Source organism: Mus caroli, chromosome 17 (assembly GCF_900094665.2).
Source record: "Mus caroli chromosome 17, CAROLI_EIJ_v1.1, whole genome shotgun sequence".
NCBI lineage: Eukaryota > Metazoa > Chordata > Mammalia > Rodentia > Muridae > Mus > Mus caroli.
In genome coordinates, this window is record NC_034586.1 from 19,760,939 (window position 1) to 19,778,503 (window position 17,565).

The following is a 17,565-nucleotide window of genomic DNA, read 5'->3' on the forward strand; positions in this document are numbered from 1 at the left end:
TTTTCTTTACTTCTATTTTTATATTTTTTTGGGGGGGCTGAGGAGATGTCTTAGATGTTAATACCATCCACCTCAAAGGATCTCAAAGAACTCACATTTGCTTATAACCAGGTCCAGGTGATTTAATATATTCCTGCCTCCAAGGACCCCTGCACTGGCTTGAATGAACAATTATACATAACTTCAAATTCAATAATTATTATAAAAATTCTTTCTCAGACTGAGAAGTGAACCCAGTATGTTGTGCAGTCTAGACACTACCTCTACACCCACCCACACACACACACACACACACTGAACTATGTCACCTGCCTTTGTTTTGTTTGTTTTGAGACACGGTCTCATGTAACCTAGAGTGACCTTCAAACTTGCTAGTTGAGGGTAACTGTGATGGATAATTTAATCCTTTTAGAATGAATTACAATCCAGAAACGGGGGACACTCCTGGGAAGGACTCCTTTGCTCAGTTTGAGGTGGATGAGTCCACTTCTGGTCCAGATTTTTGAGGTAGAAAGACACACACACACACACACTTTTGATCCAGATCTCAAGGCAGGAAGACTCACTTTGTTCTGTTGCACACCTTCTGGTAGGAGCCTATGTAAGGACATGGGGAAAGGAAGCCTCTGCAAGTCCCTCCCTCCACTGGCATTAGCGCCTACTTCTTTGGGATTGTAATCCCTAGTTGGGTGAGGAACACCTTCCAGGCAGCCTAGAGGTGTAAAGGAAGAGGGTGAGCAGGANGTTAGGGAGAGGAGGAAGAGGCTGGAGAACAGATGGCTCTGCAGAGGAGCAGGAGGAGTCTATGACACCTGCTCAAACACAGTTAGACAGAACCACTGCAGAGCCAGTTGCTGACAGCTTGGTCAGCACACACTGAGCTCTCCTTGCAGCCCTGGGCTGCTTTGAGACAGGCANTGGCTGGTACTGCCCTCATTCTGGGGATCTTGGTCCTACTGGTTTGGCCAAGGGTCTCTGTGCTAACTGTAACTCAGTATGTGGGTGTAGATCCAAAGGGGGTGGNGGTAAAGGAAGTTCTTGGGGAATCCTANTTGGTATGAAGACCACTCAGGCTCACATAGATGCACATAGTTTATTAGAAAGAGAGATAAAGGCATTTGGGCTTTGCTTCTTCCAGCCTGGAGTCTCCTGGTATATTACTTCCTCCAGTGGGTGAGATTGGCTGAGAGGAGGTGCTGCCATGTGGAGATGCAGGGCTGAGCTTTGAGCATGCTACTCAGCTTTCATCTTTCTGGTCATCATTATCATCGTCATCATCATCATCATCNTTGCCATAATTATTCTCATCTTTGTCATNGTCATCCTCATCTTCATCCTTGTNATCATCATCATCATTATCATTATCCTTGTCTCTGCCTTCATCTTCCTTCTTGTTGGAAATGTCAGAGCTGTCTTTTGGCTCTTTCACAGGCTCTGTGGACATCAAGTCCTTTGCATTATCTTCCCATTTGAAGCCAATCCCTGTGATGCAGAGGCCTGGTACATGCATTCCATTGACAGTCACTAGATGCTTGTCTGAACCTCCAGTGTCATTGAAGTAGCGACCCCTTCTATCACCAAAGGTGGCCACACGCCCCTTGTTTGTAGTGAAGGTCAGGGAAGTCAGGCAGATCTCTGCACTGCCCTCTACCTTTATCACGTGCTCTCCATCCTCCAGAAGGAAGTCTATAAAGTTCTCTGACCGGGATCCATAGACATCAGTCCAGTTATTGCCAAACTGCAGCTGGAAGCTGGAGAGAAATCAAGTCAGCACAACCTCAGGGATGCCAGCTCTTTCTCACATCTGCATCCTATTCTGGTCCTAGTTCACAGTTCAGTCTCCAGAAGTGTCCAGCTCTCACAGGGCAGCCTGGGATCCTTCTTCTTCTAGAAACATCCCTCCTCATAGGACCTCAGAGAGTCTGGCATCTGTACCAGGGCAGCTATGTCTGCTACTGCACCCACCCTGAGCTGGAATGTTTTCAGGTTCTGCCCAACTCATAGCCTCCCTCTGGAGCCCTCTACCTTATCAGCCCCAAATGAAGCAGGAGCCACACTGCTAAGATCAGTATACCTGAGGCAGACCTTATGAGCAGAGACCAGAGAGACCGGCTCTTCTCTCTGTGTAGTCAGGGAGGAACAGGGGAGACCACGGGAGCCCTGGAATCTGTTCTACTGAGCAAAGAAGTGATATGACCACCCCAAATCTTCTGGACCATTCCTAATGCCAGCTTCTTTTCTTTCTTGCATATTAAGTTGCTTATCAAATCAGACAGAGGATGCAGGAAGGATGTCAGATTAGAATTTCAGATAACCATGAGTAATTTTCAGTACACTATACCCCGTTTGTTGTTCAAGCCTCTGTGATTCTTTCTGAACAAGAAAGTTGGAGGTCCCTCTACACCTCCACCTATCTCCTTGAGGACTGTCCAGTCTTAATCCAGCCTGGGCATTCCAGCCCTGAATACACTGACTGAGATCGAGCTAGAGAAGCAGAGGTCAAGAGGATACTGGGTAGTACTGGTTGAGGTTGTGAATCCAGGAAGGCCTCTAAGGCTCCAGTGTGAGATGAGTACCACCTGCCATTCCTGCAAGGAAGCCCTACTCACCCCTTGATGAACTTTAAAAGACTTAGAAAGATTCGAATGCCCTTGAGTTGCCCCTGATCTTCACCTTGAATGTAGAAATACTTGCCAACATGATTGTCCAGGACATCTAAAAAGTGAAGCATTAGGAGAGTGTTCAGGACCATTCCTTCTCTCAGAGGCCATGATGCTTAGGACAGGACATGGGAGGTGAAGGCCACAAAGGAGGCTCAGGTACTCACTCTGGGCTCTGCAGGTGGGACTGGCCAGGAGAGCCAAGGTCAGCAACAGCAGCATGGCTTCTGAGGGTTCAGGACCCAGAGGGAGGTGCCAAGAGTTCATGAAGCTCTGAGGAAGACATGGGGTGTCAGAGGTCTCCAGGCCTCAGACTGAGACAAGAGAACACTGGGGACCCTGTTTCCCATAGGCTCAAAGGCTTACCGAGAGCCCAGGGATGGCTTCATCCCATGCCCACACTGTGACCCCACAGTGTCACTGTGCTAACTTACTTCCTTGACTAAGCTCTGAGAAAGACAACCATATTGTCACAGTACACCGGGCTCCCCATGCCTAATTCTGTATGCACTTGGAGAAACCCCGTATTCCAAAGCTCTCCATCCATCCTCCATGCTTCAGTCTCCACCCATTCTCCCTTTTCTTCTCTGGCCTCTCTTTCTGCACCAGGCTAGGTCTCTCCTCCATCCTTACCTGGGCTGTGTGATCTGAGTCCCTTTGCTTCTCCCTTTATACCCTGATGCCACCCAGTCATAGCCAACGTTGGGAGCTCTGTATGCCTGCCCCTGAAAGGCTTTCCTGTGATGTGGGGATATATCCAGGACACGCTGGGACACTATTTGTTTTCCTCTCCACTGCCTTTGAACAAAAAAACCCCACAGTCCATGCCATCCTCTGCAAATGCAGGGACTATCCTGTTGAATCCCAGTGGGGCACAGGATGGTTTTAGTGCGGAAACAGGGAGACTTGTGGTCACACTTGGTGATTTCCATAAATTCAGGTAAAGCAGGTGTCCAGAGCCAAGAAACAAGCTTGTCTTCAGCAAAGAAAATGTGCAGTCATGAGCATGTGTGTGTGTAGAGCAGATGAGTCTGCCCATGACTTCATTGGAAAGAATGGTACAAGTCCCACCTCCCTCTCTCTTATGGATTGTTATCTGGGATCTTTCCAGAGTCTTCACCTAATACCTGCTTCGTGAATGCCCCTTCCAAACACTGCTCATAGCAGCTTATACCAATGAGCAGCCTGAGTTCTCAGCACAGCCTTGGTCCTCCAGGCAGCTCTGAGGCCAACATCTCTCTGCTGTCCATTTCACAGTCAGACAGTGAGAACCAGGAGGTTTAGCCATGACATGTCAGCCTGGCTTGGGACCCACAGATTCTTCCTGTTCCCACCTCTCTATGACACACACATGCTCCCTAGGGTCCCCACAAAGTGTGACCCCAGGTTGGGCAGTTGCTCCAGGGTGGACAACTATGCCATGACACCCCATTCTCAGCTTGAATCTATGCAGGGTCTACCCAGCTCAGTTTCTAAGCTCTGGGGCATCCCTTGTCTATGACAAACAAATCCATAGCCACACTAAGAATCTTTTGCTCAGGCCAGCAGACCAGAGATGGATTGCAGCCTAAATAAAATGGGTGATTCTCTGGGGCCAACGAGAAAGCATCCACTCAGCCTGGTGTTGTCAAGTGGGGGTTGGACGCTCTGGTAACTGCTCTTCCAAGCAATGAGAGGACATCCCCTCTCCAAATCTTCTAGACTGTTCCCAAGCCCGGGCTTTGCAGTTGCTGCTCACAAAGATGCTAACTCGTCCTCCACGTGAAACCTAGGAAGGATATCCAACTCAGTTTGCATTTTAGATTAAATAATGCATACTTTTTCTGTGTAAATTATAGGTCAGAAGTTTATTTGTTTGTTTGTTTGTTTGTTTGTTTGTTTGTTTTGTTGGCATTTGTTTATTGTATAGAGAGGCACCTTTGTGCCGTGGTGTGCTTACAGAGGTCAGTGGACAAACTTGCTGAAGCCAGTTCTCTCTACCCATCATATAGGATCAGGTATCAACCTCAGAGTACCAAGCTTAGCAACAAGCCCCTTACCTGCTAAGTTGTTGCAGGCCTTCATCTGCTTATTGAGTAGAGTCTCAACCAGTCTATCATATATCTGTCTATCTATCTATCTATCTATTTATCTATCTATCTATCTATCTATCTGTCTGTCTGTCTGTCTGTCTGTCTGTCTGTCTGTCTGTCTGTCTCTCTATTAAACAGGGTCTCACTCTGTAACCCAGGTTGTCCTTGAACTTTTTGATGCTGGAAATCCCCCTGACTCGGCCTCCTGAAAGCTGATAGTGTGCTCACGAACCCCCAGGTTACTCTCCAACCCTCTTTTTACTTTGTATTGAGACAGAGTTTCACCATTTTGTCCGGGTTGACCTTGAAGTGACTCTGTAGCCAGAATGGTCTTGAATTTGTGGTCCTCTTGAGCCCATGCTTCTGAGATTACAGGACAGGACTGGGGTTACAAGCCAGGCTTCAAACATTTTATATTTTAAAGTAGCTGAGTGTAGCACTGCCTGCCTGAATCTCCAGCACCTATGCAGATGAGATGGATCAGTTCCAGGCTTAAGGCCAGCTTGAGTTACACATTGAGGCCCTGTCTCAAGGAACTGATGATGGCTAGACACAGCCCAAAAATAAAATAGACTTTCTGTTGTCATTACTGAAGTGTACCTGTGCATGCATGCATGTCTGTGTGTGCATGTGCACATGTGTGTGCACGTGCATGTGTGTGTGTGAGTGTGTGTGTGTGTGTTTTACAAACCCATGCTTGTGAGTATGCAGATGTCAGAGCAGGACACTGAGTGTCTTCTTTATCTCTATCCACCTTATTGCCTGGAGATGTGTCTCTCACCAGGATTCCAGCTCAATGCTGGGGCTGGCTGCCCAGAGCGTCCATGGCTCTGCCTGCCTTTTTTCTGCCTTGCCACATATTGTGGCTACACTCACAGCCTTTCAGGGTTTGGTTTTGTTTTTGTAAACCTGGATTCTGGGTATCCCAACTCAGGTGTTCAAGCTTTGGAGCGATTGTTGTTCTTACCCATGGGGCCCGCTATCCTACCTGACCTTTGGGGTCTTTGGAGCAATTGTTCTTACCCATGGGGCCTGCTATCCTACCTGACCTTTGGGGTCTTTGGAGCAATTGTTCTTACCCATGGGGCCCGCTATCCTACCTGACCTTTGGGGCGTAGGATCACTGAACCTAGAGTTTTCTATTTGGGCTGTCACCTGGAGAGCAAATCCATCGGACCTCCCTGTCTCTGCCTCCGTGGTCCTGGGTTCAGAGTGGACCTCAGCACCCATCTCTTATATAGGTGGTTGGAACCTAAACCTAGGGCTCACACTTACACAGCAAGCATTTTTACTCGGAGAACTGTCTCTTTGGTGCCCTAATATGAAGTTTCTAAAGGATGAAGTTTCTAAAGGATACGGACACATTAAATGTTGTACAGGTTGACACCTTTAAAGAGTCTTCATTGTTAAGCTGGGGGGGGGGGAGGACTGTGTTTGTGTTTGCGAAACTTGACAACAGTAACCCAACATTAGGGTGCTGTAGGAGAATGACAGAGCCTAGGAGCAAGCACTGGTGAGGACAGTTGAGACCTGGCCTGTCCTGAGAGACTGGCTGACCTTTCCTGAGCAGAGTCAAGGTCCAGAATGGCAGAGGAAACTGAAAATGGGGTCTGTGTGCCCTGGGTGTATGCATCTCTCCACTCATGCCGTAGTTTCTGTCACTACCAAGAGGCCCTAAAGCCACCAGGGCTATCTGGAAGAGGGCCCTAATCCTCTGTGATATTCTCCTCCCACTGCCTCCCTGGAGAGGAGCTTCACCCTTTCCTGGGCATGCCAGCCTGAGTAGACCAGCTCAGGCCAGGCTGGAGAAGCAAAGGCAAAGAGAACACTGAGTAAAGTTGTAAGCGTGAAACCCGTGAATGTTCTAAAGACCCCAGTAGATAAGCCACAAGAGATTGGCACAACCAGGGCATGCTACAGGGAAGCCCAAAAACCATAGCCCTGCTCACTCCAACAGTGTTCTCATAACCCAGAAAGACAGGGGTATCCTGGACTTCCCTGCTCTTCAGATCTGATTACCCTGCATCCCTAAACAAAGGGAGTCAGAAGGGAGAACAGTAGGCGAGTGCTCGCAGTAGGTGAGTGCTCGCAGTCACTCCCTCATCTCCAGTGATCCTCTTGCCTGGATCAGGACTTGGGAGATTATACACCAAGTGTGGGAATTCACTCTGGGCTCTGCAGATGAGACAAGCAAGGAGAGCCAAGGTCAGCAACAGCAGCATGGCTCCTGAGGGTTCAGGACCCAGAGGGAGGTGCCAAGACTTCATGAAGCTCTGAGGAAGACATGGGGTGTCAGAGGTCTCCAGGCCTCAGACTGAGACAAGAGAACCCTGGGGAACCCTGTTTCCCGTAGGCTCAAAGGCTTCACAAGAGCCCAGGGATGGCTTCATCCCATGCCCACACTGTGACCCCACAATGTCACTGTGCTAACACTCTGACTAAGCTCTGAGAAAGACAGCCATATTGTCACAGTACACCTGGAGAAACCCCACATTTCAAAGCCCTCCATCCATCCTGCACAGCTCAGTCTCTAGCTGGCTCAACCCATTCTCCCTTTCCTCCTCTGGCCTCTCCTCCTACACCAGGCCAGGTCTCTGCTCTTTCCTTACCTGGGCTGAGCCCCATGGCTTGTCTCTTTACAACCTGGTGACACCCAGCCATACATCTTGTGGGACTGTGGTTCGACCTTGGGAAGAATGTAGGGTGTTCTTGACATTGAGGACATTGCACTTCTGTCCCACCCACAGTCCCTGAATAAATGAGCCTCTTATTTGTGCCATCTGTTAAAGTAATTAAAGTTGTTGAGAATCCCAGTAGATGGCTGCCTTTGGAGACTATCCCCAAAGGACACAGCCCCCTATGTCCTCTGCTGGGCTGCAGTCTGCTGCACCCCCATCCCCCACTTCCCAGAACCACTCCTTCCATCTCCCACTGATTGGCCAGGGTTCCCAGCACAGCCTTAGTCCTCCAGAAAGCTCTGAGACTGGCCTTGCCATTGTACCTATTTACAGCTGAGACGCCAAGTGCTTTAGGCCCTGATAGCAGTCACAGTGGCTCAGTTTGGTCAGCCTTGAGACTCTCCATGGGATACTGTGATGCATAGGGGCTCCATGGAAATGCAGTCTGGGAGCCCAGGAAAGGAAGCCAAGAAAAAGCACAGAGGGCTGACTTGGGCTGGGTCAGGAAGCCTCACCTTCAGGTTTACTGCCGCTGTAAGCCCTTCCTTCTGTTTGTCTAAGGCAGCTTTCTGGGAAGAAGAGGAAGGGTTGGGGCTACAGAAAGCTGGTCTAGGGATTTATGTAGATCAAGCAGGGAGACAGCATTATTTGTCCATCTTGGAGCTGAGAACAAAGGATAGACTTTTACTTCACTGAACACATGAGCAAACTCAGAGGGAAGATATGGCTCAGGTCCTCCATGGAGACCTGGAAACCAGGCTGAACAAACACCTTCTTCCAACATGGCCTTTCCCCTCCAAATAACGGGGTCAGAACCCAGCAGTCACCTGGTCTCCACTGGCTAGATGGGCCACTCTCCCATCAAAGGGCTCTGCTGTGTTTCTAAAGACTGCTCTCCAAGAAAGGGCTGCTGACAGTGGTCCTGAAGGTTCCCAAGAACTGCAGATTAGCTAAGAACACTTCCTGCCCCCTCTAAAGAAGGGAGGAGCCTGTGAGAGATCCCTGACCCCTGGGAGGCTTCTTGTCAGGGAGGAAATCTGAACTTGAACTTGTCCAGGGAATTGGATATTACCCAGAGCATGGGTCTTTGTTCTGGGAGCTAGTTGGTGCCATGATGCTGTGGAGTATTACTGCCCTCTAGTGGAGAAAGGCAGAGATGTGGGTACACACTAGGCAGTGCTGGCCCTGACTTCCTTTTTTGAACTTCATTAAGGACTAGAATTCTTGGCCTGGAGGACCAAGCTAGAACAGAGGCAGGGACAGAGCCATGGCAAGACTGAGTTTAGTTAAAATATGGCTCTGAGGAATATAGCTGGGGTTCCTCACCCTGCCCAACTCCTCTCCCATCTTGCTCACTGGATTTCCAGAGGATCTAGTGGGTGTCAGAGCAGGGTCTGCTTGCTAGGGCTCCAAACCTAGGAGCCAAGAGTCTGTACTCCCTATAGACTCTATAACCCTGGCCCCAAATCACTCTGGGGTCATCCAAATCCATCTATATATTGTGAGAGTTTAGCAAATATGGATTTATTATTATAGCAAACATAACAGTAAATTCATTATTTAAGAAAAATTACTATTTAACCTATTTTATTTTATATATGATTAATTTTAAAATAATTTTTCATGTTTTATTCTTATGTATAGGAACGTTTTACATACATTTTGTGCTCTCATCCCTGTGCTCTCAGATGTCAGAACAGGGCACTGATCCCACTGAAACTGGAGTTACAGATGGTTGGGTGCTGAGAACTCAACCCCGTCTTCTGCAAGAGCAATAAACGCTCTCGGTCACTGAGCCATAGCTCCAGACCCCCTTTAATTAATTTTATTTGCTTATTCTCTTTTGAAATAGTGTCACTATGTAGCCCAGGGTACCATGAAACTCGTGGCAATCCTTCTGCCTCAGGTTCCCAAGTACTGGGATCATAGGAGTGAAATGTCATGCCCGGATCATTTAAACCATGTTAAAGTGTACATTCAGTCCTGTGTAGCCATTGTTTTCAATAGATTATGGAACTTTTTGTTATCCCACATGGAACACAATAAACAGCCTCAATATTTCATCTCCGTTCTTTTAATGAGGTATTTTTAAATTTTATGTGTGTTTGCTCTCTTATCTGTCTGACCTTTACACAGGGATATCTTCCGCCTCATTGTATGCACACAGCCATTTGTGCAGTTTGCTTTATAGCTTTGTCTAGCTTTCTGGGGCTTAATCTCCCTTCCTTCTTTTGACTTCGTTACTCAGTTGTATTTTCCTGTTCAGGCTTAAGTAATTTTATTGTGGTTATAACTCACCAGCAGTAAAAAGTGTGTATGAGTCGGGTGTAGTGAGTACAGATGTTTTCCCAGCATTCAGTGGGTCAAAGGGGGAGGATCTGAGTTCAAGACTAGCCTGGGCTACAGAGTGAATTCCTGTCAAAAAGAAACAAAACAATAAACAACAAACGCAGCTATGATGACAGTGCAGTCAGAAGACTTTTAGTAAATGTCCACACTCCCATATCTTCTGCTGCCACCCCTGACATTCAGTGTGCCCCATCAGAGTTCCCGGCAGCCAATGATCTGTTTTCTGCCACCTCTTGTATTCAGAGTCCTTCATCTGATACTATGTGTCTGAGAGTCTTCTGTTTTGTAGTTCATTTGTGTCCTAACTAACTCTCCAGCTGCTGTGACAAAATACTCCACAGAAGCAACCTGAGGAGGAAATGGCTTATTTTAGTTCATAAACTAAGGCTATGGGGAGGTCAAGGTTTAAAGCTGCTAGTCACATTCCATCCATAACAAGGTTGAAGAGAGCTATGAGTATAAGCCATTTCTCAGTGCCCTGCCTCTATTTTATACAGCCTGGAAACCCTCTGCACAGAGAATGGCACTGCCCACAGTGGGCAAGATTTCCAGTATCAATTAGCATGATGAAGATCATCTCTGGAGCTTGTCTCCAATCTCCCTGTGATTTTAGATCTCAACAAGTTGTTGATTGAGATTCACTGTCATAGGTAATCTTTTGTCTTTTTTTCTTAATTTATAACTCATTTTTAAAAATTCATTTATTAGGTGGTGACCATGTGCACTATTTGTTGGGGACTGTTAAGTCTTGGTGGGAGAGAGGTTTTTACTCTTCTTGAAGTGGAATTAATTCTTCCTAGTGAAAGTGAAAATGTTTAAAACCAGCTGGGTATGATGACACACACCTGTAATCCCAGCGCTCTGGAGCTAGAGGCTATAGGTCAACCTCAACTACATGACAATTTCAAAGCCAGCCTGGCCACATAAGACCTAGACTCAACAACCCCCCCCCCCAGCCACAAAACAAAGGGAGGAAAGAAACTGCCAACCAGCTCTCAAAGCAGCAGGGCTTCTGGTGCTTCCCACAGAATGGAAGCTCTTCGCAGCCACTCGCCATCCTGGCTAAAGTTGGTGTCATTAGTGTTTCTCATTGTGTCTCCATTAGTCCCTTTCCCATAGTTGTGATCTGAGAATAGGACCAGCAGGGCGACTCAGCAGATAAAGGTGTTTGCTACCAAGCCTGAATGATCCCTAGGACCACATGGAAAGAGAACGCTAACAACTCTCACTCTGCCTTACAGTCGTGGGTATGACCCAGACACACTCACTCTCAGAGATGTTCATAGACATACATTAATCCAACAGCCTCTTCTTGTTTCCGCACCCACCTACAAGCCCCCCACCACCACATGCTCATACACATAATTTAAAATAAAAAAGTACTTTTAAGTAAATCTTTAAAGATCACATGAGAGGTGGAATAGCAATTGGGATGTAAAGTGAATAAATTAATTAATTAATGGAAAAAAATCATATGAGAGGCCAGGTGGTGGTAGACCTGGGAGGCAGATGCAGGTGGATCTCTGAATGCACAAAACAAAGAAACAAACAAACAAACAAGCAACCAAGCAAGCTTATGAGAGAACGTCCTCAGGGACGGCTTTGTAGGGCTCACAGTCTAGGAGCTCACAGTTCTTGGTTGCTTAATCCCACAGGCTTGAGCCGAGCATCACAGCAGTGACTGTGACGTTTTTAATTGTCAACTTGACACAATCTAGAAGCACCTGAGAGACACACCCCTTCAAACATTAATTGAGGCAAGAAGTCAAAAAGCCTTCTCTCCCTTGGGTTGTTCTGGTCAGTGTCAGTCAGCACAGAGAGAAGGAGAAGGCAGACAGTGGCCAACGTCCTACAACAAGCTCCCATGCTAAGTGTTCTGCGCAGGCGCCCTCCGGACCCTTCAGTGGAGATCACTAATGACAATGGGAGTCACTTTCTGGTGCCTGCGTTGTCTACTAGCATGGCTTCTTTCCCAAGCCTCTGCCCAGTTGTCTGGTGCTTTTGTTAGTTTTAATATGAAACCCCTGTCTTGGAGAAGATGACGAGAAGTCTAAGGGCCGTGTGCAACGTGAACAAATGAGGGGCCCCAGGAGGTAAAAAGCCTGATAACCTGATAGAACCCCTGGACCTACATAGCAGAAGAAACAAATCCACTCCCAAAGCTTTTCCTCTGACTTTCACACATGCACGCTGGCGCACTCGTGAGCAAAAAACACGCATGCACACACATGACAGATAAATAAGTAATTTTAAAATACTAAAAAAGGGAGTGAAGAACAAAAAGAAGATCTCTCCCTTCCAGGTTCTGCTTGCTCTGATCATTGCTCTCACAGGGGGATCAGACATATGTAGTAGGCTGGTGTGGTGATAGGCCTGCCTTACTCTAAGAGTCTCACTTTTAAAAATTCAAAATCAAAACTATCCCTTGAACTTAATGCCATAAAGCATGCAGACATGGTTTTTGTTTGTTTGTTTTGGTTTGTTTTGTTTGTTTTGTTTGTTTGTTTTGTTTTGTTTTTTAAAAGCCAGGCATGTCAGGGTGCACCTGTAATCCCATAGTAGATGGCAGGCACAGGCAGACCTCCGGAACTTGCCAACCAGTTAGCCAATCTAGCCAAATCAGCAAGCTCTGGAATCAGTTAGAGATTCTCTCTCTCAAAAAAAAAGAAAGTGAACAGTGACTGAGAAGTACACCTCCCCACACCTCTACACACATGTGTACACACAAAAAAATACAGTCTCAGCTTGGGTTTTATTGCTGTGAAGAGTTACCATGACCAAGGCAACTCTTAAAAAGGACAACATTTAATTGGGGCTGGCTTACAGGTTCTGAGGTTCAGTCCATGACCATCATGGCAGGAAGCATGGCAGCATCCAGGCAGGCATGGTGCAGGAGGAGCTGAGAGTTCTACATCTTCATCTGAAGGCAACAGAAGACTGTCCCCCCCCACCCCACCCCCACGGCAGCTAGAAGAAGGGTCTCAAAGCCCACCCCCACAGTGACACACCTACTCTAACAAGGCCACACCTCCTAATAGTGGCACCACCTAAGCCAAGCTTATATAACTACCATGTGCTAACTAATTGTGTCACTAAACTCATGGTTATAAACACCTGCAGACCCAGCATTTGGAAGGAACGAGGCAGGAGAATCAACCTTTGCTACATAACAAGTTCAAGGCCAGCCTGAGATAGATGAGACTCTATCTTATCAAAATAAATAAATTGATAGATAAATAAATACATACATGCACAAATAAATACAAATTCAACAGGAAGTGATGGTTCATACGTGCAATGTCAATATCCTGCAGGCTGCAACAGGAGGATTGCCACAACTTTAAGGCCAGACAAGGCTAAAAAGTGTGACACTGTCTCAAAAATCAATCAATCAATCAATCAATCAATCAGTTCCATTAGCCACATAGTCACTGGTGTGTGTGTGTGTGTGTTCATGTGGGTGTGCAGGCAGGCATGTAAAAGCCAGAGGACATTGTTAGGAGCTATCTATCTTGCTCTTTGAAACTTATTATCTCGGAGCTTGCCAGTTCAGCTAGGATCCTGCTGCCTCTGCCTTTTCAGAGCTGGGAGTTCAAGTCTAAGCCACCACATCTGTGTTTCACTTGTTAGTTTTGTTGTTTTTTGAAACCTGTGTTCTGGGACCAGACCTCAGGTCCTTGTGCATGCAAGGCAAGCACTTCTTCCCCAAGCTGTCACCCTAGTAGCCATTTTGTTTTCAGTCAGACTCTTCCTTATTAGCCCAGGCTGGCCTTGTACACAAGACAATCCTCCTGCCTCACTCTCCTGACTGCTGGGATTATGGGTATAAGCTATCATGCTGGTAAAACTTGAAAGACACAGAGAAGCCAGAACCTGTGTCCCTGTGGCTGGGATGGGGACAAGAAGCCCGGGCTCCCCAAGCATGTTGCCCATCCTTAATGAGGAAGTAATCTCTGTATCATAAGCTGGCACCATTTATGCTACCTGCTTCCTCCAAAGCCTGCAAAGGGGCCTTCCTACAGCCTCAAGATCAGACTGTGTGGAGATGACTGCCACCTGGCCTTCCTGGTCAGCTGTCAAATGCCAATAGTAAGGATGTTAGGTCAGCCTCAGCACAAGCAGACTGAGCAGGAGCTCAGGCAGACAGACTGTGAGCAGGAACACAGATTGTGGACAGGAGGAACACAGGCAGACTGTGAGGAGGAGCACAGACTATGAGCAGGAGCACATACTGTGGACAGGAGGAGCACAGACAGACCATGAGCAGGAGCACAGACTGTGAGCAAGAGCAGGCTGCCCTGCTGTGCATTGTCCTAATGCCAAGTTCCAAGCTATGCCACAAACAATAGCACAAGCCACTTGCCAGGCATTCACAGCTTGCTGGGAGAGCAGACCTAGACTGTATCCCATGACCTACCGTCTTACGCTTGAGCACAAGCCCTGAATAAAGGCCTTCTTCCAATGCTGTCCTTGGTCTTTTTTGTTTGAGTGAAAGAACATCTCCTGCCCCCCGCTGAGCCAGTGACAGTGACAGTAAGAGGGAGGAAGGAGGTCGAAACAATGGGTAGGAAGTCTGTGGTGGCAGAATTGCTTTCCTGGTGCTGCACAGGGAGGCTGGGTCCTGCTGAGAGGCCTGGGAATAGTTTTGAGGTCTGGATGGGGGTTGCTGTTGTTGCTGTTGAATGAGGGGGTCAATGGGTGGGTGGATAAGTGTATGTGTATGTGAGTAGATGGATGGATAGGAAGATAGATGGACAAACAAATTAATGGGAAGATGAATAAATAGATAAGTAGATAGTTGCATAGATTTATAGGTTGGTAGGTGATATTTGGATGAATGGATGGATGAATGAATTTGTCGATGGATGTACAAATAGCTAGGAGGGTGGACATGCCAGTGAGCAGAGAGATGTCTGAATGAAGGGGGGGATGGAAGAACAGACCAGCATTCACCATGTATCAGATTTGAAGCGCTGGTAATACTTACACAACTGTTACTCATTTAATCATTTTAAATACTTTGTGGGGGAGGTTGATTCTGATTTTTTTTTACTGCAGAGGAAGCCAAGGCCAAGAGAGCAGAAGTAATCTTTGTGGCGAGGCATGTTACTGAAATCCAAATCCCACCCCACCCCCATCACCTCCTGAGCCCAGCCCACCATCACGAAGGGAAGGGCCTTGTCTGAAGCATCCCGCACGCATCCACATCGTGGAGGGTCTTTGCTTTGGAAGCCTGGAGCTAGCCACCTATGGTGCCACAGGCACAGCCCACGTGTCCCTGAGAATCACTGCTCACCGACTTACTCAAGTGCAGATCAGAAGCCATGGTACCCGCAGCCCTGGGCTACTGCTGGGGAAACCCCACTGTCCTACACTTGGCTTAGTTCCTCCTCTCAGCCACTCATTCCCCAATTTGACCTTTGGACAGAAATCAGCTTGTGGGTCTTCCGGAACATTTGAGTAAATTGTAACTACTTCCTTATCCCTGTTCTGGCTTGATCCTGCAGGGAGCGTCTGTGCGCTGTCTGTGTTGGCCATGAACTACCTCCTCTTGAGCAACACGGAACTCCAAGTTCTGTTACAGCCTGTCCAAGAATGAACTTGTCACTAGATCTGTGTCTGAGGGATGCCACCCAGATCATATGGACAGTGCAGCCAGAGGAGGTCCCTGAGACAAACCCCTGTGCAGACAAGGATGTGCAGTCACCAGGGTGCCACAACCTTTGCTCTCTCCATTCCCAGCTACCCCCATCCCAACCCCAACCCCTCCTTGCCTGCTACCTAAGCTGGAAGCCAGGTGAGAGGGCGCTATAAGTAGAAATGCCCATCTTGGCACTATCGTCCTGGGAGGGAATCCAGACTACGAGAAGACAAAGGGGACCCGTGCTTGCACATATTCAAAACCAGGCTGCAGAAACTGGGTTTTCTGGGTCGCTTTCTGCTCCTTCCTGTAACCCGTTGTTGGGGGAGTGAGGTGGGGTGAATAAGATGGGAATAGAGTAGCCCTCTGGGGGTATGGAATATGCCACTGAGAAATGAAGGTTGGTCTATACTTGGAGACACACGGGCACAGATGCATAGAGAGACACACTTAGCCTAGGTAGAAAGAAGGGACTCTTAGAACTGGGCTGTGAGGTCACCTGAAGAAGGGATAAGGGCTGCTGTCTAAAGAGGGCTCTTGTTTGGACACCTCCCAGGGCTTGACTCCTGCAGGGTAGGTTTGCCGATTGTCATGGGTTAAGCAGGGATGCAGGATTGAAAGCAGGCTTAGTGGCTCGTCCGTCTAATGCCAGCACTCCAGAGGTAAAAGTCTGGTGCTCTAGAGTCAAAGTCACCGGAAGCTACATAGTAAGCCAGGTCCAGGCTGGGCAACATGAGATCCTGCTTAGAAAAATAAATTGGACGGCAGAGCTGGGGCTTTTTCGTTTGTTCCACTCCGCTGTCCTTTGCTGACTTTTGGGATGCAGATATCCTGAGGCACGAGGGTACAGTGTATTAGCAAACTACTTGACCCTTGACATCGAGAGAAATTGAGAGACAAGGTGGGCTCTGAAAGACCAAAGGACAAATGGGAGAGCAGGGTGCAGGAAGGGGGAGCACAGAGAATTCTGTAAGGAGGAGGGTCGCATGGAAATAGACTCAGGGGCAACAGAATGATAGACATTTCTTCCCAGGCATAACTAAGAGGCTGTCAAGGGTGCCTCTCCTCTGAAAAGGCTAGGTCTAGGGCTGACAGATCTCTTACATGTCCTCTACCTCTGCCCTGGGCAGTCAACAATAGCTTTGGGTGTGATGTGTGTGCATGCATGGGTGCATGTGTGTGTGTCTGTGTGTACGTGTGTGTGTGTGCATATGTATGTCTGTGAGTGTGTGTAAATGATTTTGTGTGTGTGTGTGTGTGTGTGTGTGTGTGTGTGTGTAGGCCAGAAGCCAACCTTGAGTGTTTTGCTCCAGGTGTTAGCAGTCTTATATTTTGATGCAGAGTCCCTCTCTGGCTTGGAGCTAGACTTGGGTCAGGAAGCCCCAGAGGTCCTCATCTCCTCAGATTGCTGGTGCTCGATGCTGCACCTGACATTTTTACATGGGTGCTGGGATTCAAGCTCGGGCCCCCATGTTTGTAAAACAAACACTTTACCAACCAAGCCATTTCCAGTCTCCCCCTTGGCTTTGACAGTCTTCTCTGGGCTGGCCTCACAGTGCTCCCTGGGGAGTACTCCAGCCAGCCACCCGGAGTGAACAGAGTTTCAGGAAGTAGGGTGCTGACTCTGAGAGGTTTGGATGGTTCTCTCAAGGAGGGTAGCCATCCCTTCCGCGGCCCTTGTGGCCACAGAGACAGTGGGAGCTTCTGAAGCTTGCTGCAATGTGCAAAGGTCTCTTTTGTCTTTGTCGGGCACCCTCTTGTGCATCTGCTGAAACCCAGGTAGAGGGCACTCACCAGCCAAGGAGGTGATGGCACCCACAGCTGTTATAGACTGCACCTACAGTCTAGGTTTGGAGTGTGTAGTAGATGTTCCACAGGTCACTGAGACTGTCACATCAAAAGGTTCCTGGCTCATGGTTTGACTGAGTCAGGATGAATATCATACTTTTGAGACACTTTCAAGAAAGAATGAGAGTTTTGCTAATAACCACACAGAAGAAGGAAGGCAGCCATTCTTACTGTGAAAGCACAGGAGAAATGCATGCAAACTACCCAGGCTGGGGTGAAAGACTTTCTTTCTTTCTTTCTTTCTTTCTTTCTTTCTTTCTTTCTTTCTTTCTTTCTTTCTTTCTTTCTTTCTTCCTTTCTTCCTTTCTTCCTTTCTT

General features: G+C 47.7%; 1 protein-coding gene across 1 annotated transcript; it reads right to left on the reverse strand.

Annotated features, from left to right (window-relative positions):
- Positions 1-1,080: 1,080 nt before the first annotated feature.
- Positions 1,081-5,815, reverse strand: Zg16b (zymogen granule protein 16B). Its single transcript, XM_021149241.2, has 4 exons — positions 5,777-5,815; positions 2,828-2,933; positions 2,610-2,715; positions 1,081-1,751 (listed from the first exon to the last, which is right to left on the reverse strand). Exons 1-4 carry the CDS (start codon positions 5,813-5,815, stop codon positions 1,238-1,240), a joined length of 765 nt encoding a protein of 254 aa, XP_021004900.2. The 3' UTR covers positions 1,081-1,237.
- Between the last annotated feature and the right edge of the window lie 11,750 nt (positions 5,816-17,565).